General features: G+C 34.6%; 1 protein-coding gene across 1 annotated transcript in view; it reads left to right on the top strand.

The window, feature by feature from the left end:
- Positions 1-25,686, top strand: part of MDGA2 (MAM domain containing glycosylphosphatidylinositol anchor 2) — an 835,318-nt gene that overhangs the window by 608,560 nt on the left and 201,072 nt on the right. The window contains exon 7 of the mRNA XM_024118322.3: positions 15,171-15,500. Coding sequence (XP_023974090.1) covers positions 15,171-15,500 — 330 coding nt within the window. The remainder of the gene's footprint in view (positions 1-15,170; positions 15,501-25,686) is intronic.

The raw sequence follows: 25,686 nt of genomic DNA, 5'->3' as shown, positions 1-25,686 counted from the left end.
CGAACCTGCGTCCCCTGCATCGGCAGGCAGACTCTCAACCACTGCACCACCAGGGAAGCCCAAAAATTTACTTTTAAAAGATTATTTCCGTCATGAAAAATATGTGAGAGAAGTCATCTAAGGTTTTCTCTTAATAATTTCTCCTCAAATTTGAGAAGAAATAAACAGTTACATAGGTTGGGCCGTACTAACATCTAAATTGGATTTATATTTTAAACATTTGATACAGATGTTTTATTTTATATGTTATTCTAAGGAGTTTATGTCATCAAGACTCTGAGCTAGTTTAAGGTAAGCTTCTACTTAGCAGTGAGTTTTAAGCTCCACAGTTTTACAGCAAAAAAAAAAAAAAAAAAAAAAAAGAAAAAAAGATTATTTCCGTCATGAAAAATATGTGAGAGAAGTCATCTAAGGTTTTCTCTTAATAATTTCTCCTCAAATTTGAGAAGAAATAAACAGTTACATAGGTTGGGCCGTACTAACATCTAAATTGGATTTATATTTTAAACATTTGATACAGATGTTTTATTTTATATGTTATTCTAAGGAGTTTATGTCATCAAGACTCTGAGCTAGTTTAAGGTAAGCTTCTACTTAGCAGTGAGTTTTAAGCTCCACAGTTTTTATGGGAGGCTGTCTTGGCTTAGATGATTTTTAAAGCATCTGGCTCTGTAGTTGACTGTCAGTATAGATTGGTTGCCCTGTGGTTACTTCTCAGGGATTATGACCACAAATTTATTGCTGCTCAGTATCTTTCAGAATCTTGATTAAGAATATCAAATATATGGAGGAGTTCAGGTAGGCTGTTTTTCAACTCTTCCTTTAGGTCAGTAGTTTTCATCTCGATGCATGAATCAGAATCCGTGGTGTAGCCTACAAATGCAGATCCCCAAACTCTACCCTAATGTAGCTTACTTGGAATCACTGGGGTATGTGACTCAGACATTGTGATTCTGATGCTTACTTTTAGTTAAGAACCCACTGGCTCAGTGCTCTAAAATCAGTCCCTAAATTGACATATCATAGAGTATTGCCTCAACCCACACATATTAGAATCCTCCTTGCTGAATTCCCCTTGGTTTGATGTTTTAAGGCTATACTGAGCAATTTTTTGTAAAAAAATAGCCTTCCAAAGTTGTTCCCTATTTGTCGTAAGAAACTGTTCAAAGATATTGTTCATTACTCTATCCTGTACTCTTTTTCTGAGGAGCATAGGAATGGTTGTACTTCTCTTGTACAGCTGTTTTGTTTTTATTCTAAAGATACTGTCAGTTTTATAATTGGCTATGTTTTCTTCATTATTTTGGCTGCTATAATGTTTAGTGTATAATCTCTGTTTTGCCACAATTGAATAACTACATAGAGGTTTATTGTATTTATTTTTCATATCAACTTCACTCTGGCTCTGTCTTATTTTCCTAACTTGATTTAATCATTGCTTCCTTGTTTCTTGTTGTTTTTACTGCAAGATGCAGTATATTAACAATAAATATTGTAAGTCCCTTAGATTCTTCTTAGAATATGGCAAGGTATAAATAAGTAAGCAGCAACCTCTAAATTATGTTAAGTCCCATTGTGTAGAGAGTGCAAAGTGATAATTACACATATACAGCAACCATACCAACTCAAAAGAACACAACTAAGAATTGAGATACAACAAAAGAAAACCCCAAAATAACAGAAAATATAACTATGGAAAGAAAGAGCACAACTGCATGCGATAAACCTCATGTATATCTTTGGTAAAAGAGATGAAGTAACAAATTAGGAGAGGAATAAAAGTTGTTGCACTAACTCTATGCTGATAGTGGAAATAAGAGTTGATAGTCATCAATAAAGAAAATAACAGAGACCAAACAGAAACTGACACAGACTAAAAATACATACCTGTCTGTAGCCTTTAGTAAAGAAAAAAAGTAATTCTGTCATAATTAGTAGTACTTAGTGTCTATAAGTATGAGTTAAGTAAAGTAAATTGGTGATGATAGCCCTCAAATTTTCAAGAAAATGCAAAACTATGTTTCAACTCCTTTCCTAAGAAAAGCAGGGATGTATGTAATATATTTTAGAGTAAATGCTTTTAAAAAGCTTAATCTTTTAAAGTTGTGGCCCTAAGATGATGTATTTTCAACAGTAAAACCTTTTTGTAAATCCAAAATGTTTTCTCTGAGTTTCCAACTGGATGAGTTTAAAATTTGCTCTAAGAAAATGTTTATTTTTAAAAAAGGAAAGAAAAAAGAAAGAATTGTGCAGGATGTTCAGGTAAGGAAATATTTTCCAGATCAGCTAAATTCAAATTAATCCTTTATTTTGTTATCATGTAATGAAACAAAACATATGAGGCTAATGTATTGCTCCATTACCTAGGTCAAAGGAGTGGATTCAGGAGAATAAATTTTGAGAGAATCTTTAGAATAACAACTTCATAAAATTTTCATTGATTTGTTCCCAAATTTCATGTGGACCTCCAAATAAAGGTGCCTGGTCCATATAGTATGATCTCAAATATGTATTTCTCTTAATAGACTATATTTACAGAAAGCAAATAGTGAAAAAAAGGAGAGTCACACAGATATTCCTTAAAGTGGTGATAAAAGAAGTTTTAATTGAGGCCCATGGACTGTGAAGTGCTGCATCACATAGAAAGCTAGCAGGTGTTTGGAAATAAGCAAGTATAACTCAGTGAGGTGGGTGCAGAGGGTTTTACTAAGGTAAAACCTTTCTGTGCTGAGACAAACTGTGGCTGGAAAAGCAAGTTGTGAAGTGATAGTGTAGACAGAGAAGAGAAAAGAGGAGCACAGATTCAGGACAAAGGAAGTGGAAATAGAGTCCATCTGCCAGCTAGAAACAAATGGTCAACCATTAAAAGTTGTGCTACTGATGGGAATCAAATCTAATTGGAAGAGGTTAAAGGTGAGTGGTTTATATCTTAATGCTTTGACAGTGAGAAAACAAAAGACAGTGAATAAGAAGTAACTCCCATGAGATAAAGAAGTTGAAGACAGGTTCTCTGCATTATTTAGTTGTTGTCGCTTTGTTTTGTTGTAATTAACGAGGAGATTCTGATCATGTTTATAGATACAAGGGAAGGGCCTCAGGTGAGGGAGAATTTAAGAGAAAAAGAGAGGAGAAAATTGAAGGTGTGCCATATTCCATACAGAGCTGGGGCTGAGATCAGGAGCACAGTTTAAGACATTAGCCCTGAAAGGAGGAACAAACTTGTATCCTCCGAGACTGGAGGAGAATGGATGTGAATGGTTGAAATCACAGAGAGACACAATTTGTGGAATCATGAGGGGATTTGCTAGAGTTAGAGAAAGCTGAACTAGACCCAATTATTGGTACAGTAAAAATCTTTCTGAAATGACCTCTCAGCATCTTCAATCCCCTGTATTCCCTTTCCTCCCTAATTCTCAGGCTTTCCCTGCCTTCTTCATGGTAACTAACTTTTTTTTTAAGTGTTCCCTTCCATAATACCTAGTACAGTGAATCTTTGTCTTTATTGCTCTGTATATAAAATTATTTATTTCTATGCTTTTCTCCACCACTAGCCTCTTCATCTTTGCACTTTTTTTGGCAGCAAGCAGAGCAATAAATGTGTTGTGAGTGCTCAGGTGACACTGAATAGAAAGCAGCTGACATCTACCATTTGCTTACTCAGTGGCGGTATCAGCATACTCAGAGCTTCATGTATTAATTTTATTATCATCTCCATTTTACAAATTTGGGAGACTGAGTAAATTACACAAGGTCACACAGCTAATAAAAGATGAAATCATTTTGAAACCTAGACAGTCTGACCTCTTCACTGTTACCTACATTGACTCTCTGAGAAGCCATTGACTCTCAGAAGAAAGTTGGCGGGCTATCAATCTCTCAGTCACAAATTATGAACATAATCATTTTTTAGATATTCCTACATGATATTTGGTTACATTCTTAATACTTCAAGAGTTACAATTTCTTAGGTAAAGAAGAAGAAGGTACTTTATATTGGCCACTGTTAACATCCTTGTCATTTTGTGAAGAAACCTAAAAATAATAAGTGCTTTTGTGAACCTTTCCTCAGGCTTTGGCTGCGTGGAAAGGACGTAGCTACATGTTAAGCTGTGTGAGGTCAATTTAGACCCTGTTGTTATTGATACTTGCAGGAGCTGTTCCTTAATAATATTTCACCTGTTATAATCAGGGTAAACAATTTCTTGAGGGCCTTATAAAGAAAAAAGATATGCTGTGGCCACTTTTAGCATGCTCTTTAATAACTCAATAATCCTCTGGATGAGCTGATGGCCTGTCTCCTTCTCTTCTGGCTCTGCATTTCTGGAGGGTGGATGGACAATTGTTTTCTTTGGGCGCACCACGTGTCTTGCAGGATCTTAGTTCCCCGACCAGAGATTGAACCCAGGGCCCTGGCAGTGAAAGTGCTGAGTCCTAACCACTGGACTGTCGGGGAACTCCCAAGGATAATTGTTTTCTAAGACAGTGGTTCTCAAACTTGAGAGTACATCGGAATCACCCAGTGAACCTTTTAGATGTGGATGGCTGGGTCCTACCCCAAGAAGTATAGTTTTGCTGTGGGGGGGCACCCAACAGGCCAGCTGTTGCTATTGGTCTAGGATCCACACTTCAAATACTAATGCTCTAAACTATAGATGTCATAGTTTTAGTTTCAAATAGTAGGCATACCTTTAATATATTACTTAGCCTTATTATCTAATCATTTCCTTGAAGAATGAGTTAAGAACAATTCTTCCAACTCAGAAGTCATTGTTTCTGGTAAATGTGTCCTAACACTGAACTGGCTTATATCCAACAATTGTCTAAGTAATGCGAACAGTTGATTTGATCTGGGAGATATATTGTGAAACCATTTTTTTCTTAAAGTACTCAGCATGTTTTACGTCTTAAAGTTGTATTTTCAGTGGATTTCAGTACCATGTGGACCTTTGTCTTGTTCCTGTCCATAGGTATCCCACTATCCATCTCTTTACAGAACTTGCGTCCTAGTTTGGCTTTTCTCCTTTCTAAGAGTATGTGAATCTTACATCTATGTCAGTTAACACTTAAAGCAGATATGTCCATATAACCCTCAATATATAACATCTGCAATACGACCCTCCCACCATGACCACCAATGATAACCTCCCTGGGTCATTCTCATAGACTATAAACCTGTATTCACTACTGCTTAATACTCACGGAAACACTATCTTTCGATTCATCTTTGAATTTAGCCTGAACACCTGTGCACCTGGACCATACTCATTTGTTCCAGTATAAATTGACGGAATTAACAATCCTGTAATTGAGGGACAGATTGACTAGTTCTGTAAATTACATTGTTATGATCATCATAAGGATGTGGTTAAAATGCTGCTTGTTGTGTGTCTCATTTATTCAGGTTCAGGAGGTATATTCTACTCAGATCTCTGGACCAAGAATATTTTTTTGTCTGTTGTTTGTTTGTTAGGAGTTGGTATATTTTGAACTCACAGATACTATGAAACATGAAATTAGTATTTCCCTCTTTTTTATTCCTGTAAAGATCAGAGCCAATTTATGGCCCAGCTACTAATTTTACAGGATATAAAAACATTTCTATACCACCATCATTTTGACCTTATCTCATCTGCTTATTTGCCAGAATTTTCTCATTAAAAAGAGAAAAGGAAAACTATAACATATATTTCTAATATCTGCTTTAAAGACTTCTAGAGCAAGGTAGGGTGTACTTTTTAAAAGGGAAATATTACACATTTCTCTTTATAATATACATATTAAAGGTATTTAGTTTTAGAGTCAGTCTCTTCACACTTCATTTTAGCAGTCCTGTCATCTTTTGGTTAACCCACAAACCCAGAGTCTTGTCCTGTGGCCTATTATCAGAAATTCTAGACCAAAGATTAAATAGGGCTTACCACATTGGAGGAAACATAGCTTTATAAAGGGATTAAATTAACCTCCTTAACTCTCAAATACACTTGTACTCAAGCAACATTTCATCTTTGAACAACATACTACAACGTGTGTGTGTTGTGACTGTAAGCGTTATTTTCTTTAGTGTTTGAAACTTTGTAGCAGTGAATTTCCTAGAGTTATTCAGTTTTCATCTATTTCAATAATGCACAAGACTATAATGTAAAAGACCATAATGATGTAAAAGAAAAATTACTTCAGACACTTTATAAAACAGCAAAGAAGACTGTATTCAAGACTGTTGCAAAAGAAGTCACGACTCTTGCACTAGAGGAGAGAGATTAAATGTAACTCTGCTGAAACAAAAGACGGAGGATTTTTAAATACTAAGATGAGCTGATGGAAAAGTACTAGAAGACATTAGGGGAGGTTGGTGAATGTGATTAAGCCATCTGTGCTTGCTAAGTGGTCTTTTCAAACTTAGGTTCCTACCCTCCTATAGAAACTGGGATTGGAAGTACTATCTCTTCTGATGATTACAGGCATAGCTCATTTTATTGCACTTCACTCTATTTTGCTTCGCAGATATTGTGTTTTTTTTACAAATTGAAGGTTTGCGGCAATGCCGCATTAAACAAGTCTATTGGGGCCATTTTTTCAACAGCATTTGCTCACTTTGTGTCTCTGTATCACATTTTTGTAATTCTCATAATATTTCATACTTTTTCATTATTGTTATATTTGTTATGGTTATCCATGATGTTACCATTGCATGGACTTGCTGAATGTTAGGACTTGCTGAAGCCTCGGATGATGATTAGCATTTTTTAGCAATAAAGTTTTCTTTAATTAAGGTATGTACGTTGCTTTTTTAGACATAATGCTAAATTGCGCACTTAATAGACTACAGTATAGTGTAAACATAACTTTTATATGCACTGAGAAACTAAAAAATTTGTGTCAGTTTATTTGAATATTTGCTTTATTGCGGTGATGTGAAACTGAACCTGCAGTATCTCTGAAGTATGCCAGTACATTTTAGACGGATGACTCCTGGGTCCTTAAGAAAACCATTTCTGGCTTGTAGAAGATTTACATCTCAAAGGGGCAGAGAAGGAATCTACAACTGAAAGTTTTCTAAAGTTAAATGCTCTAAGACAAGGGAGACCAGGGGCCTAGAGTCAGGAAGAAACCTGTCTAATGTTTCATCACACTGACGGGAATGTTTAGTTGGTGTATGTCATTGGTATTGACACTTGAGCTCCTCTCAAAATATGATAAGATAGTTAAGATCATTTTTATAAATTCCTAGTGAGTACGGATATTTTTCATTTGGTTGTTCAACATACCTAGGTTATTTTCCTTGCTCTTTAATATTAAAAATGAAATAATATATCAAATGATTAAATCATTATTTTAATTTAAATTGAATATGTTGCAATCTTTTGTGTGTCAAGAAACAAAACAAACAATGATCACATGTCCCCAAACATGTGCAGCAAATTGGAAGGTAGAAGATTAAGTAAAAACTCTGTGATCTGCAATTATGACAAAATAATTTATAAAAATCCTTTCTTTCTCAACAAAGATTGACTTTACAACTACTGTTTCAATGATGAAATTCAAATGAAGTAGGGAACTAGGAAGTGTGTCATGACAATTGTGATGCAAATGTGCAAAGTCAAACTAATTTATTTCCTTAAATATTACATTTTCCTAGTCATAGAAGTCTGTAGAAAGAATTTTCAAGAAGGAAGAAAGAATCAGTAATGGAAAGTGATATGAAGTGCAAAATGCAAGTGATATAAACATGGAGAAGAACTGGAAAATATCTTTGTGTTAACTGAGTAAGAGGTTATTGCTAACCTTTGAGACTTCAGTGTCAGAATAACACCAGTGAAAACCAAGGTGTGAACTGTCAAATTGAATGAGCGCATAATGACACAAGGAGGCAATTGGTGTTTCACTATTTTTTTTAAGAAAAATGCTGCAAATAATTTGCAGGATTATTTAGGGTTAAGGAATGTCTTCTAAGTTTAGATGTGACCTAAACAACTTTCTACTCTGAAATTAAATAGCATATGAAAGAGAGAATATTGAAACTTCAAAAGAAAGTGAATAACCAAAAGAATGCATGGCATCAGGGTACAGGGAGAGAGGTTGGCAGATAGGCAGGATTGTTTTGGAAAGGAGAAAGTCAACAGCTTTTGAGACAGAAAATAAGGAAAGCAAAAAAAGTAAAGAACGATTTTTAGTTTGTTAGTCTCATTATTTTCATCCAGTTTTCACTACTACATGATCAATTCCATAAATATTAAGGATGTACTATTTTCAGAAAGACTTCAGAAGAACTATGTTTAGCACAGGCTTTTCTAAGCTGCAGTTCATGTTATAGCTGTTTCTAGTCCTAATCTTTAAAAACTAATAAAAAATATAACTCATCCTGGACTCGTTCTTCTTCTCATAATGAAGGGATATATTTAATTTGATAGAAAAGGTGAGCTCAAAATACCTACTGATTTTTAATGACATAGGATGCGTAAATTGTGCTGATTAATATTCTCCTATTCAAGTAACTAGTGCTAAGACATACTATGTCAAATACCATTTACATAGTAGCCATACTATGAAAATGTTTGTTTCTATTTATGACATTATATGTACACTTCGATAATTTATAGCTAATATATATTTACTCCTTACTTAAGATAGGGCTGAAATAAGAATGGCAAAATAATAATGATGATAGTAATAATATGAATTTAGTCTACTTCTTTTTCATGTCTCAAGGAAGGGCTTACATCAAAAAGCAAAATTTATGCCCCCCTAAAAGATTTTTTCTTCCTTTCATTTCTACTCAAAATACTTACCTGCGGTTATTCTATTGAGCAAGGACATTAAAAGACAAAAATTCAACCATACTTTGCTTGAACATTTTGAATGATTAACTGCAGTAATTAGCTTTGAGTAAATTCACAAAATAAATAGAGCCTTGATACTTCACAATTAAACAGAACCCCAACTTCCTTTCAGCATTTAATTCTGCATTCAAATTATCAGGGGTGCTATTTTAAACTACTTTTAGGAAAATGGGTGTAATGAGTTTTTGATTCTTGCACTATTAATGAACTTTCATTCAGACTATAGGTTGGCAATTGGTGTTGTTAGATAAAGGGAAGTGAGTATAAGAATGCTGAACAGTATATAAGAAAACAAAAGAACTTCCTCCTCCTATCCATCTTCAAGAAGTTTTAATACTTCTCATAATAACACTTTAAATACTTTTTTATAACAACATAAAATATAAATAAATAAATATTGTTATTATTTCCTCAAGCAACTGAGCTAGATTAAGTCTTTCTAGCTTATATCAATAATTGCAAATTATACAGATGCTAATACATTTAATTCCTTTTTCATGCTATTTGCATATTTCAAAATGTGCATTTCCAAGATAGGAACAAACTGTTAATTCAGTTTTAAGAAATCCTGGTTGTTTGGGAAAGGAAGGAGCCACACTGCTGTTAGTGCAGATAGCTTTATTAGATGGCTCTGAAGTATGTTTTATAAATTCATTGTGCCATTAGACATTTCCCCTGTCCTTTAGTTTTTTTAATTATAAATTTTATTTTCAGAAGAGAGTTGTATCTTGTCTATCATTTTGTGATGTTCATAATGGAAATGACTAAAACATCAAGAATGGAGTCTAATTTTAAAGTCATTTCAATGATTTTCATCAACTAATAGATTCTCTTACTTTATTCTATGAGATACTAGTCCTGAAAGATGTTCCACAAATAAAGGGCTTTTTGTTAAGTATTATCTGCCCCTCTAGGAATGTTGCAATGTGCATATTAGCATGTTCAAAGCTCTGAAAAGTTCTGCAGAAAAGCGAACTTTTACTTACATAGTCAATCCTCAAACTGTGTTCGTTCTGCTTTCTTTTAACATGATTCCTATTAACATTTTTCTGAAACAGGTTTTGGCAAATGCTATTTTAGACAATATAACTATGTTTAGATGTCAGTTTTCTTCCTTCTTCCATATTTCTTTAGAAATAATTATCAACTGAGCTCTAAAGCATGCAAACAAGTCCTTTTGCATGAAATTCAGTCTCCTTTACAAAGCAGGGATGAGTAACTGATATCTTGTTTGATAGCTGATGTCCCTGGCACATTATATAACTGGGACACAAAGCTAGCTAGTCAGTAGGTATGATGGAATGATGTCTCTGAGTTTTTCTGTACAGAATTCCCTTCCTCACATATATCCCTATGTTAATACTGTTAGTTCATCAAATATATTTTGCTCCCAAAACAAAACGCTTAAATCCTTGAAGACATCATTTTTTTTTTCTTTTTTCTCTATCCTGTTTCCCCCCATGCATCTCAGAACATAAGACTACCAAACAGAAACAGAGTTAACATAGACATATCAGACTGAATGGAAACAATTAGAATCTGTAAAGTTAATGCTTTGTCAAGTTTAATTGATTTTAAAGAAAACCATTGAATACCAACTATAACAAGGAACCGGGTTCAGGATTAGGGACAAAAAAGAGAGTAAGGCATGGGCCCACTCCCCAGGTGTTCACAGTCCCCTTGAGGAGAAAGATAGGCATCTAATTATAATAGGACAGATTATATCTATATACCATCATTTACTATCTCAAGTTGCTTTGCTGATGTAATATATTTCCAGCTCTTTATTCAGTTGGCATCCAGTACGACTACCAAATACTTTTTTCACTCAGATATTTTTATTGTCTTTAACAGAGAATACATGAATAGAAAATCAATTTTTATTTGTCTGATTACACTATTAATTATTTCTAGATTCATTCTTTTAACAACATTTTGCCAGTGTTTCATGTTGACCAGAATCCTACTGAGATTGTAAGAAGTGATATATTTGGAGATTTTTAACTAATTTATCTACTTGGAATGGTGGTCAGTGGTAGTAGTCTGTGTAGTCTGCATAGTCTGTGTCTCATCATCCTTCTGAAACAAATTCTTAGCAGAGTTTCAGAAGCTGACACCTGATATTCTCTCCAAAGAGATGCTTTGTCATTAAAATTTAAAACATTTTTAAAATGTCATTTAATTTAATGTTATTTTTGTTCCATCTACAAATTTTATTTTAATACTAACTATTATGTGTTGTATAATTCATGGAACATCTGACAAACAATCAGTGCATTTTATCATTTTAAATCTATAGTTATAGGAAAGATACAATCTCACAGCCTCCTCTTTGTCTTTATCTGCATATTGTATTCCTGGAAGCCATGAGCCTAGACTTCTCCAAAGCCAGTGGTCTTTAGCTCAAGGATAAACTCAAGAAGTAATCTAATTTTAAATAATTGAAGCATGCCTTAGAACTTTAGTCATTCCTAGGCAAAAATCCACTTTTCTCTCTAGGGAAAGGTCCTCAGCAAGCCCTACCCAGATCTTTGCATTGGCCTTACATTTATAGACTAGTTTCATTCTATTCGCAGAACACCTTTGTAAATCTCAAAGTAGAGGGACTTTAGTGAGTGCAATTAGAATGTCCTGGCAAGTAACCTCTCAAAAGTGAATGTGAGCCAATTGCATTCAGTTCTCACAATATTATGAAAGGAGGCTATGGGTTATATTGCAGTGTTTCTAAGCTGATTATCCAGAACAGAGGCTCAACTTGATGCCAGTTCTTTACATGCATTGCCAGACTAAACAAGTACCTTTTGAGGTTCATCCACCACAATTTATGATACATTAAGCTAAATCTAATGTTATCTCAGGCTGGTGTTACGGGATTTTCTATATTCAGGCTAAGAAATTGCATTTGGGGAAAGGGATTTCTCCTCTCTTTTTCCATAGAGTTTCTTTAGTTCTATAGAGTCTTGTTATGATTATTGGACCCCTGTTATACTCTGGTACTAATCGCAGATTGATTTTAAGTATTTGAAATCTTAACTGGTAGCAGGAAATGACTTTAGCATTGCATGAACTACTATAAATTGTTCACTGAAAAGAATGTTTAATTATAAATGAAGAAACATGCTTCCCTGTTGATTAACTATATTAAACACTTCATATTTTCAAACCTCTACACTATTGTTAATAAGCTATTTCTCACAATGGGTCTCAGAGGGAGCGTAATACTATCACCTCCTATTTTTATAAATGATGCACTTGACCCATAAAAATTAGATTGCCCATATCGGACCACATAGGAATGAAAAACTAGAATTGTGTTTCAAGTTCTTAATGCACCTGTGCCTAGTTAGCAGAGCTATGCTCTTAGTTTTCTGAGCAGCCAAAATAAATTAGAAAATTAAGTAAATTTAACTGTCAGATGGCTACACACACACACACACACACACACACACTTTTTTTTTTTCCCTTAGAACATTTCTGTTCAGTATGCAAAACCAGATATTTTGTTATGGAGTAACATAAAACAAACTCAAAGAGATGGCTCTCCAGTCAATTGATCCATGCTACTTATTCTGATACTCCCTACCTTTAGCTCACTTGCCAGACTGACTTGTCCCTGTCTTCCTTTTCAGAATATGTCATTTGAAAGACAAATATGATTGACTTTGGCCAAATCATAGAATTGTCTGATACTGAGATCAACAAATATTTGTGGCAATGAGTTCGTTCTTAAAAGCCCACTTGCTTATATTGCTTTCTATCAAAAATATAGTTACATATCATATTTAATTTTATTTCTGAATTGATTATTAGATTTATAATATTTAAAATATTTTTACTTTGAATTTTAAAAGTTATTTCTCATGAATAAAACAGTCCATGATATGTAACATAGATATTGATCTCTTGTTTTTTTATCAGTGGTTTTTGAATTTGTTTAGTAGTTTAAATCTAATTTATCTGATGAATTTGCAGTTCTCTCAACATCAGTATCACTTTAATATGTCACTGTACAGAGAACAAAGCTAGAAAAAAATAGCTGCCTAGTCAGTAAATTTTAATCACTGAAACATCAGAGTTTTTTGTCATATTTGTATATGACTACCAACATATAACTTAGGAGTGAAATGTATCCTAAATGTACCCCCATATGAAACTGTTACACATATATATATAATTTTTATCTTTGAAAAGTATGAATTGTCTGCTTAACTTTTTTTTAGCTTTATAATTTCTCTATAGAAACAGGATAAGGAAAATTCTTACCAAATGAAAGGAAACTTTCATTTAAATGTTATGAATGCTAACAAAAGTAAATGCTCCTTGACATTCTATTTTTTTAGGTCTGTTAAAAAAAGTAAAGGACATTCTATGATCTTATAATTTGGTTTGTGCTACAGAAATTTAATTGCATTTGAATTATATGTGCACAGTGTATTATACTAAATTTAGTAGCCAGATATGGACATTTTCAGCACATTTCCTTTTCTAGATATAAAGTCATATATTTCAGCACCCTATTAAAATATAAATATATGACTGTACATAATAGAATGCCATAATTTCTCCTGATTTCATTCTAAAGTCATGTACTGATAAAGTTATGGTTGGGAATAAATAAGTTTCATAAGTTACATTTGGAAGATGTAACAAACAACAATATAAGAATGTGATTTAAATATTTGTCTTTTGGTATTTTCATTAAGACTGAAGCTTTGTGCATTTTCTAAACAATATTTTGGAGGATTCTCCTCTGAGATTCAGACTTCTTCAAACTTATAAAACATTTCATATCTTTTTTTAGACATAGGTATCATATGCATTGGGTAGATAAACTGGACTATAAGTTATGAGTACACAATTTGCCATACATGAGGGTCAAGTTTATATCTGTTTTGTCCATCTCATGTTATAAGGTCCTTGCCTAGTGCCTAGTCCTGAACAGGAGCCCTATAAATATTTCTTGAATAAAAAGAATGATATAAACTTTGCTTTTGATACTCATTTCTCTCTCCTTATTAAGATGCAAACAAGAAAACAGATGAAAATATTTGAGGCTGAAAAGTAAAGAAAATTAAAATAATTTTTTAAGATTAAAAAATGTATTAATCTCTAGTGCATTCTTCAATAGTTCTACAGATTTCCATGGTATTTCCTGGCCTTTATTGGACTGAGGAAAATCAAGTTAAATTCAGGAAAGTTTACCCAGAATGCAATTAGGAGGCCTCCAATATCTGCAGGTCTTCTAAATTCATGTCACTTTTGCCAGTGTCATCATATATTTAGGTTTAATTGTAAAAGTGAATGAAAAATATTTTATTCTGATAATTATGTTTCACTGCATATGCTACATTTCATCATATAGGGATGGTGATGTTAAAGGAGAGGGGCATGAGTAGGATGTTAGAAAAGAGAAAGATGTGTATATGGGTATAACTGTCATAAAAATGAAAAAACTCTATTCCAAATTGAGTACACAGTATCATTCAGAGTTCAGAACTGGAGTCCTTAAGAAGCCAATAGATGCTCCCCCGGCAGTTTCTGGTAGTTATCATTACTGACACAGGTTGTGAGAACAGCACTGACCTTAGACTCAGAAAGCACTGCTGTTAGGATACAAACACAGCATGTTTTCCAAGCCATCTGCCAAGAGGTTCTTTTGGCCATCTGCATGAAATAGCCAGCAAACAGTTTCTACTGGAGACATCTATGAATGGTAGAATAGAGCCATCATAGCAAATTTTTTGAAAAAAATATTTCTTTCCATTCAGGTTATTTCACTACTATTGAAAATACCCCATGAATATGAACTGACTGAATTTTTACCAAACTAGTTTTGGTCAGCATGTAGATACAACCTTGGAAGAATTTTCTTTAATATGAAATTTGTGCAGTATTTGAGTTATTTGGGAAATTGTGCCATAAGTAAAGTATGACATGGGTAAGGAATTGGGCTTAATGATCCATATAATTATTTTTAACTCTAATACCTAATGACTTTATATAAACATGTTTCATCATTTGTTCAAAATTCAATGGCAACAATGTTTAAGTATCATATATAGATTTAAAGCATTTTTTATATTACTGCAAAATATTACCCAATTTATAAAAATCAGTTTTAGAGTGTCTAAATGACTTAGGTCTTTAGATTATTTCTAAATTACCTAAATGAGGTTTATTAATATGCACAGTACTTGGAAACTGAAGAAACATATGTACATTTTACTTTATTTTGTTTTACTTTATTTCAGCCCAGAGATGACTACCTAGAGTGAATGCATCCCTAACATTATGAAAATAACACTAATAACTTACGAAATTTTTATGTTTTAGCATTAAAAAAAGGACGATTTTGGATCACACCAGATCCTTATCACAAAGATGACAACATCCAGATTGGGCGTGAGGTGAAAATATCTTGCCAAGTAGAAGCTGTTCCTTCTGAGGAGTTAACATTTAGTTGGTTTAAAAATGGTCGTCCATTAAGAAGTTCTGAACGGATGGTTATTACGCAGACTGATCCGGATGTCTCCCCGGGAACGACAAACTTGGACATCATTGATTTAAAATTCACGGATTTTGGGACATACACATGTGTAGCATCTCTGAAGGGAGGAGGAATATCTGATATCAGTATTGATGTTAATATATCCAGCAGCACAGGTAAGAAGCATATTTATGATTCAAAAGATGTTCACATTGAGAATAATTTTCTTTTTTTACATAAAACAAAATAGTCTTCAGCCAAGCTAAGAACATTCTAATTTTCAAAAAGCTTCCTGAAACCAAAATCCTAACGTTCGAATGCCCAATAAATATCATGTTAAGAGACTTTGATTTTGATTAGATTTAGATTTACATTAGGTTTTTTTTTTTTTTTCTTTTGCGGTACGCCGGCCTCTCACTGTTGTGGCCTCTCCTGTTGCGGGGCACAGGGTCCGCGGCTCACGGGCCCAGCCGCTCCGCGGCATGTGGGATCTTCCCGGACCGGGGCACGAACCCGCGTCCCCTGCATCGGCGGGCGGATTCTCAACCACTGCGCCACCAGGGAAGCCCTACATTAGGTTTTAATTTAGACTTAGATTTGATTTAGATTTACATGAGGTTTTACAGAAATAGTGCAAATAAAGTTAATAGTGTTGTCTATGATAGGTATAGGCTTCTGGGTTAAATGGTTCCAGTTTTTAAATTATTAACTAGGAACTCTCTGTAAAGCCTAAAATTATGTTAATTAATAATGTTAAACACCAAATGGCTAAAGAATTAGGACAATTTTCAGAAACGTGAAGCAAGCAGAAGCTATTTAGTACATAGAAGAAAATACCGAGAGATAATTTGAGTATTCAAATACAAGGAATATAAGAAATGTATTTTCCACCAACAAAAACCAATGATAAACATGTTAAAATTGTAATCAGATGTGACTCTTTCAAGAACCTTATGATAGAATCTCTTCACAATGAGAATGGCTAAATATAAAAATAGATTAGAGTGAAATTTCTTCTATTAAGGTTAAAACCAAAAATATGTTATCAATTTTCTCTCAGTTAAATGAATGTCTATGGATAAGGAAAATTACAGGGTAATTTTGGTATGGGAGGACATATTAGCTTAATTCTTAGGATGTTTTAAAGCCCTGTGATTCTGTGAACTGCAATCAGTATGCATCTGGAGAACTCCAATGTTGCTTTATTTGTTTTGCCAGCTTGTTACTAGATTGAATTTTAATTTAGGATTTTTATATAATCCTAGGGCGAATAATGTGTGTTGAAAACATAGAGCACAAATGTAGATAGCAGACATACTCTGTTTGTTTGTTTTTTTAATTGGAGTATATTTGCTTTACAATGTTGTGTTAGTTTCTGCTGTACAATGAAGTGAATCAGCTCTATGTATACATATATCCCCTCCCTCTTGGACTTCCCTCCCACCCCCATCCCACCCATCTAGGTCATGACAGAGCTTTGAGGGAATTTAAATGGTTGGCTTCTCCTTTCCAGTCAGGCAGTATTTTGACTCTTGTATGTTAACAGATTGACCTGAGATTTTGTGTCTTTTCATGATTCCAAATTGCAATGCACACTGGATTGATTTTACTCCTTAAGGGATATAGTCCATACCTCAGGCTGACCAAATGTGCTTACTTTTCACCATTCTGCATTATTTCTAAAGGATAGTCCATTCTAGGGTGATGAAAGGTACTTGTGTTTGGAAATATGTCCTTTTCTAGGTAACAAACAAACAAAACCACAATAACTATTTTTTATCTAACTTGTGTTCAAAATTAGTGCTATCCCTAGATGGACTCATTTGAGGATATCTAAGAAAAGCTGTTGATATGCTCAGTCAGTCATCATTCATTTATGTATTTATTCAATCAACAGATGACCATTGAATGCCTGCATCAACATGCTAGGGACACCCATATATGATATTTTCCATAAGAGTAAGAACAATTTTGTAAAATCCATGATCATTTTTCCTTATTTATGAGAGATAATTTTCCAGATGGTCTACACTGAATTATGACCATTGCTTTGTTTGGTTGGTTGTTTGCCTGGTTTTGTTTGCTTGTTTCTTTTTTGAAACCAATGACAAAAACTTATATGTAAAGAATCAGTGCTCCTATCTAAACAGACTTGTCTTATGGGACTGCAGTTCATATACCATTAAACTTAGATAAAAGAGGGAGCAGAGAATGGAGAGGAGAAAGGAGCATTATATCATTATTCACAAAATGAGTCCTAACATTCATTTTTATATACACTAGTTAGTTTCCTATTTGTACAGTTAGTTACTACTGTATTATAAATGACCAGCATTGATTCATGAAATTTCCAAATATCTTAAAAGGAAAATTCCAAAAGATGATCAGAAAAGCAGAAATTCCTCAAGAAATGCCTCTTATTAATAAAAGTTTAATAATAGTAATAATTAAGGTTTTTTAACCATTATTATTTGTCTGGTTACCAAAGGTGACAGTGCTGGAGATGAAGGAGATATATTAAATCCAAAACACTCCCCTTTTCTGTTCCCTACCCACCACAGACAGACCTGGTTGTGGTCTGTCTCCTCCCTAGAGTGGAAGCTCCATGAAGGCTGGGACTTTCTCTGTATTGCTCATTGTTGTAATATCAGCATCTGGAACAATACATGGCACTTAGAAGATACTCAATAAATTATAATTAAATCAAAAAAATGAGCTAATTTGTGCATGTAGCTTTCCTTTTAGGTTTCTTTCCTCCTCATATTATTACCTCTGCAAGGTAGACATTTGGTGTCTCTCTTCTTGATCTTATAATTCCCTGCAGACTTTAAGAAAATCATTCATAGACCAATTTATACTATTATTTAATATGTTATCACTCTCAGGGGCAGGACTGGCTCCATAATTTGTGGCGTCCAGTGAAAATTTTTAAAAATGCGTCTCCCTTGTTCAGAACTTGAGAAGGATTTCATGATCGCAATATCAGAGCATTAAACCAAGTGTGGGACCCTTCTAAGCATGGCTGCACAGGTGACATGCTTGTGGGACTGGCCTGTGCACGGGATTGTATTTTGATAGAGAGGTCTGCAGAAGATGGTGTTTAACCCAAAGGATAAGTCACAAATGTGATTACATATTCTATTTTCAAGCGGAAACTGGATTTGATGTTTCATTTTGCTTACAGTAGAGTTGAATACCAGAGTGCAGTATAAAGATCTGTAGATCAGAGATTGTGTGATTCAGTTGGTATCAATAAAAACTATTTTTATCCCCACAGAATAGAATACTACACTTAAAGCAGTGCTTTAATCTGAAATATAAAGATATTACTGGGGATAGAGTTTGAACAAGCTATAGCATGGAGGAAAATCTTAAACTATATTAATTCTATGAACCATGTAGGATTCAGAGGAAATTCCCATGAATTCAGCAAAGTCAAAAAGAAGGAAACTACTGTTAAGACTTAAGTAAATATATGGGGCCCTTTTAGATTTTGGGTTTTGCTAGTTATTACTATTTTAGGGAAATTAGAATTGACCAAGTGGTCAGTGGTTTTCTTATGTGTTAAGCATTATGATTATGTTAAATGTAAGCAATTTTAGGATGACATTTTAAACTTAAAAAAATATGAACCTTTTGTTTTTCATACAAAATCTTCATTGAATCTTAGTTGTGACTGTGTTTTAAGAGACATATATGAAACTTATTAAGATGAGAATGAGGTACCATAAGGCAGTTCTGCCTAATAGTTTGAAAACTGTTTCTTTAGATGACAGAACTGCATCTCTAGATATGTTTTTGAGGACTTTAAAATTGAAATATAAAATATCTCAGGAAGGTAAATCCTAGTTTACAGAATTATTCATATTTTTAAAAGGCAGTGATTTGTTTTGAAAAAAAAACTTTGGGGCTTCCCTGGTGGCGCAGTGGTTGAGAGTCCACCTGACGATGCAGGGGACGCAGGTTCGTGCCCTGATCCGGGAAGATCCCACATGCCGCGGAGCGGCTGGGCCCATGAGCCATGGCTGCTGAGCCTGCACGTCCAGAGCCTGTGCTCTGCAACAGGAGAGGCCACAACAGTGAGAGGCCCGCGTACCGCAAAAGAAAACAAACAAACAAACAAACAAAAAACCAAACTTTGAAGAGAGAGGTTACATGCATTTTGGAGTTTTCCTCATGCATCTGACTGAATAATAAAAACTATGATATATGTGATAATAGATTATGTCTTTTTTTCACATTAATTCAACATTAGAAATATTTCTTTTCCTCATGGTTCTTCAAACATGCAAACTGTTTTATTGTATTTGTTGTTCTGTCAAGTTAAAATCATGTCCCATGCAGGTTCTTTTACTGTGTTACTGCTCTGTATCTGGCTGTATGTCTCATGATGACAGACAGTGGGCCTTGCCCTTAGGGAGCTTACAATCTAAGTTGTCAAATTACTTAGTTGTCAGATGATTTAAAAATAAGTCACGATACATAGTGGAATGGATGCTGTACTTAAAGTTTTATCAGACTTCAGTAGGAATCGTGAATGTTTTTGTCAATGTGGGCACAGGAAAATTCCACAGAAAAACAATAAGTTAAATCTTGCTGGTAGGAGCATTATGACAGTGACAGTGAAGGAAGAAAACATTTGGCAAAATATACAGGATGAAGAAAGTCCCCAGAAATATTATGTGATTCTTGCTTTTTACTGTAGAATTAATATTAACTGATATTCATACAAGCAAGTTTTATTGGTTTATTTCAATTTTATTATTATCCCTAATGAAATATTTTATGTGGCTAGACTGCAGGTAACTTGCATTGTAGTAATTGTAAAGTTCTCAGTTAAAAAATTAAATATACTGAAATATTAATTGTTGCAGTTAATCTTGTAAAATGAAAATCCTTCACATACTTGCTGGAAAATGCATGTAAATTTTAGCCTAAAATTTTGGCAACAGTTAAAATCAACCCTTAAAATATTGTTTCTTGTTTCTTATTCGTTTACATAAGTATAATTGTTACAGTAGATTTTTAATTTTCAGAGGGTTGCTGAAAAATATCCCATTGCTTCCTCCAATATTGTTATGCATAAAGTTCTTTGGTGCTCTTCAGCTTGCATGTTTTCCTTTGCATGACCTGAAAACTCGTAGGTTTATAGTAAACTCTGAAGCATCTGCATCATGCCTAGAAAATATAAACAGTGAGCCTGGTGATCTGTGGAATTCCGTGGTGAAACATCTGGTAGGCACATATAGCAGAAGACTCAATACAAATTTGATGATTTTTTTTTTTTCCCATTTGAGTACAGGAACATTTTATATAGCAGAAAATGGAGCAAGATTTAGAGGATTAAACCGGAGGCGGCAACATAAGCATAGGTACACAGAGAAGGTAACAAATTGAGAAAATTAGTTGGAAATTTTGTCTTTGCTGGTGACTACCTTGCTAGTTACTATAATTATGATAGTTAATTGTCTGTACAAGTATTCACACCTGTGAAATAAAAGTTCTTGATAATAGAGGACTATGGTACACAACTAATAAGAATAGTTGATGAGCATGAGAGCAAAAGACGAATGATTGTCTTCTTAATTGGATTTGCTTCTTTGCCCTTTTCAAGTTAAGGAGGAGTAGAAACTCATGAAATTTTGCTGATCAGAACTCAAGTTTTATAGAATGACTATAGTGGGTAACAGGTTGTTTTATGTAAGAGGAAGTCATAAGTAAGACTAATACATGTAAGACCTGACAATGGTTTGATCAGAGGAAGCTTCCATGTAGTCAAAAGTTATGTAATTGGTTCCTGAGTTAGTGGACAAAGAAAAATTCATTTTCTTTCTTGACTCCAAAATTGTGAGGTTCAACCATGACATCCAAATTAATGATGGAGAACAGAGTCAGCAATTTTTTTCTGTAAAGAGTCTGATAGTAAATATTTTAGTTTCTCAGACTGTATGGTTTCTGTTGCAACTGTTCTGCTCTGCTAATATAGTAGGAAAGCTGCCACAGACAATAAAATAAATGGGTACCGCTTTGTTCCAGTGAAACTTTATTTACAAAAACAAGTGGTGGACCATATTTTGCCCATAGGCCATAGTGTGCTAACCTATAACCTAGACTTCTGAAACCCTGTTAATTAAGAAATAAAATCATAATAAAGCTGAACTCTGTGAACTTACTAGGAAATTAAGTTAAATCCACATATAACTTATTTGTCTGTACAAACATCAATATATTTTCTAATGATTGAGGCAAAAATCTCAGTTATTCCTTATTCCTCATTTATGTGTATACAGTTGACCCTTGAACAATGTGGGGGTTAGGGGCACCGACACCTGAGCTGTGAAAAATCTGAGTATATTATAGTCAGGCCCTCCATATTTGAGGTTCCACATCCTCATATTCAACCAACCCGGGATCATGTAGTGCTATAGTACGTGTTTATTGAAAATCCACACAGTTCAGACCCATGTGGTTTAAGGGTCAACTATATTTTACTGAGCTCCTTGTTAAACATATTGTTCTCTGCTAGGGTGCCCAAGTTCTAGAATTATGCTGCAAGGATTCCTGAGATTACTTTGCAATTGCTCGTCTCATTCCTAGCATATAGATTTTCTGCTACTGTCTCTATTCTGTTTGTGAACTCTTTCACCTATTTTTTTTTTTTTTTTTTGGCGGTACGCCGGCCTCTCACTGCTGTGGCCTCTCCCGTTGCGGAGCACAGGCCCCGGAAGCGCAGGCCCGGCGACCATGGCTCACGGGCCCAGCCGCTCCGCGGCATGTGGGGTCCTCCCGGACGGGGCACGAACCCGTGTACCCTGCATCGGCAGGCAGACTCTCAACCACTGCGCCACCAGGGAAGCCCTCACCTATTTTTTTATCTGTTTCTATATACACATATTTAAATTTTGAATGGCTGAGGAAACAATGAAAAAAACCACAATTTTAAAGCAATGAGATTTACTCCTAACTTTAGAGTCTTCCTGGATATGGAGACAGTTTCCTCATTTCTGAATGGATGGCTGCTTTTCACACTGGCCTTAGGCAGGACTAATTTCATACAGATTGAATTTACTCTTTAGGTGTTGAAAATTCCTCTCTCTCAGTTGACTCTTGTGTTTATTGGAAGGGGTATTATAACAGTCCCTGATAAGGACCAGAAAGAATAGTGTTTTAATCAGCGTGTCAGTAGGGAAACTATCCCCCTAAAAAACATTGAATTATCTCTTCTACAGCCTTTCCCACTTTCTTTTCATAGGCATTGAAAATATCTCTTTGCCTATAGCATTGGAACTGGAACTAAACGTGGCGAGCTGATATCTTTACTGTGGCTCTTAGACCCTTAAATTGCTATTGTGTTTAATGAGCTTACCAGAGAAAAAATGAACTGCATAATATTTTTACTGACCATGTACACAGAACATTCCTCAGGAAATATTGGGCTTACAGCATACTTGTAGAGATACCTAATTCCATTCATTTGTGCATTTTCAGTAAAGGATGGTATTAATGTCAGCCTACATGGCAGGCGTAGTTATAAAATTCTATTTAGGTGTATAGAATTTACCAAGAAGAATATTTTATGCTTAACATTGCCTATTAGAAAATAGGTTTTACTCCTTATATTAAATGTGTTTTATAAAAATTTATTCAATAATTTGGAATTGTTTCTTCTGCTCATTTATGTTAGTCTTACATTGTTCTATGGCTGATGCAGGTTTTCTACATAGGAGACATGTAAACACAACAATCTGGAAGTCTTGGGAGTGGTTAGGGGGCTTGTCTGGAAACTGTTTGAATGAGTAATAGTTTTTTTTTTTAGCGTCGTTATTCGTGTCCTGCCCCTAGGTTCTTCCGAACCATTTTTTTTACAGTTTTTATTCAATTATATATTTAAAATAATGAAAGAAGGAGGGCAGACAGCAGATGCAAGAAGAACTACAATCCTGCAGCCTGTGGAACAAAAACCACATTCACAGAAAGATAGACAAGATGAAAAGGCAGAGGGTTATGTACCAGATGAAGGAACAAGATAAAACCCCAGAAAAACAGCTAAATGAAGTGCAGATAGGCAACCTTCCAGAAAAAGAATTCAGAAGAATGAAAGTTAAGATGATCCAGGACCTCAGAAAAAGAATGGAGGCAAAGATCGAGAAGCACTGCTGTGGAACAGAATAAAGAAAAAGGAATGAAAAGAAATGAAGACAGCCTACAAGACCTCTGGGACAACATTAAATGCAACAACATTCGCATTAGAGGAGTGCCAGAGGGAGAAGAGAAAGAGAAAGGACCAGAGAAAATATTTGCAGAGATTATAGTCGAAAACTTCCCTAACATGGGAAAGGAAACAGCCACCCAAATCCAGGAAGCACAGCAAGTCCCATACAGGATAAACCCAAGAAGAAACACACCGAGACACATAGTAATCAAATTGGCAAAAATTAAAGACAAAGAAAAATTATTGAAAGCAGCAAGGAAAAAATGACAAATAACATACAAGGGAACTCCCATAAGGTTAACAGCTGATTTCTCAGCAGAAACTCTACAAGCCAGAAGGGAGTGGCATGATATACTTAAAGTGATGAAACGGAAGAACCTACAACCGAGATTACTCTACTCGGCAAGGATCTCATTCAGATTCGATGGAGAAATCAAAAGCTTTACAGACAGGCAAAAGCTAAGAGAATTCAGCACCACCAAACCAGCTCTACAACAAAGGCTAAAGGAACTTCTCTAAGTGGGAAACACAAGAGAAGAAAAGGACCTACAAAAACAAGCCCAAAACAAATAAAAAAATGGTCATAGGCACATACATATTGATAATTACCTTAAAAGTGAATGGATTAATGCTCCAACCAAAAGAAACAGACTGGCTGAATGGATACAAAAACAAGACCCATATATATGCTGTCTACAAGAGACCCACTTCACACCTAGGGACACATACACTGAAAGTGAGGGGATGGAAAAAGATATTGCATGCAAATGGAAATCAAAAGAAAGCTGGAGTAGTTATATCAGATAAAATAGACTTTAAAATAATGTTACAAGAGACAAGGAAGGACACTACATAATGATCAAGGGATCAATCCAAGAAGAAGATATAACAATTATTAATATATATGCACCCAACATAGGAGCACCTCAATATAGAAGACAACTGCTAACAGCTATAAAGGAGGAAATCGACAGTAACACAATAATAGTGGGGGACTTTAACACCTCACTTACACCAATGGACAGATCATCCAAAATGAAAATAAATAAGGAAACAGAAGCTTTAAATGACACAATAGACCAGAGAGATTTCATTGATATTTATTGGCTATTCCATCCAAACACAGCAGATTACACTTTCTTCTCAAGTGCTCACAGAATATTCTCCAGGATAGATCACATCTTGGCTGACAAATCAAGCCTCAGTAAATTTAAGAAAATAGAAATCATATCAAGCATCTTTTCTGAACACAACTCTATGAGATTAGAAGTGAATTACAAGGGAAAAAACCGTAAAATACACAAAAACATGGAGGCTAAACACTACGTTACTAAATAACCAAGAGATCACTGAAGAAATCAAAGAGGAAATCAAAAAATACCTAGACAAATGACAATGCAAACATGACAATCCAAAACCTATGGGATGCAGCAAAAGCAGTCTAAGAGGGAAGTTTATAGCTATTCAAGTCTACCTCAAGAAACAAGAAAAATCTCAAATAAACAACCTAACCTTACACCTAAAGGAACTAGAGAAAGAAGAACAAACAAAATCCAAAGTTAGCAGAAGGAAAGAAATCATAAAGATCAGAGCAGAAATAAATGAAATAGAAACAAAGAAAACAGTAGCAAAGATCAATAAAACTAAAAGCTGGTTCTTTGAGAAGATAAGCAAAATTGATAAACCATTAGCAAGACTCATCAAGGAAAAGAGGGAGAGGACTCAAATCAATGAAATTAGATATGAAAAAAAAGTTACAACAGACATTGCAGAAATTCAAAGCATCCTAAGAGACTACTACCAGCAACTCTGTGCCAACAAAATGGACAACCTGGAAGAAATGGACAAATTCTTAGAAAGGTATAAGCTTCCAAGACTGAACCAGGAAGAAATAGAAAATATGAACAGACCAATCACAAGTAATGAAATTGAGACTGTGATTAAAAATCTTCCAACAAACAAAAGTCCAGGACCAGATGGCTTCACAGGTGAATTCTATCAAACATTTAGAGAAGAGCTAACACCTATCCTTCTCAAACTCTTCCAAAAGATAGCAGAGGAAGGAACACTCTCAAACTCATTCTACAAGGCCACCATCACCCTGATACCAAAACCAGACAAAGATCTCACAAAAAAAGAAAATAACAGGC

The sequence above is a fragment of the Physeter macrocephalus genome, chromosome 11 (assembly GCF_002837175.3).
Source record: "Physeter macrocephalus isolate SW-GA chromosome 11, ASM283717v5, whole genome shotgun sequence".
In the NCBI taxonomy this organism is placed as follows: Eukaryota; Metazoa; Chordata; class Mammalia; order Artiodactyla; family Physeteridae; genus Physeter; species Physeter macrocephalus.
This window is presented reverse-complemented; position numbering and strand designations above follow the sequence as displayed.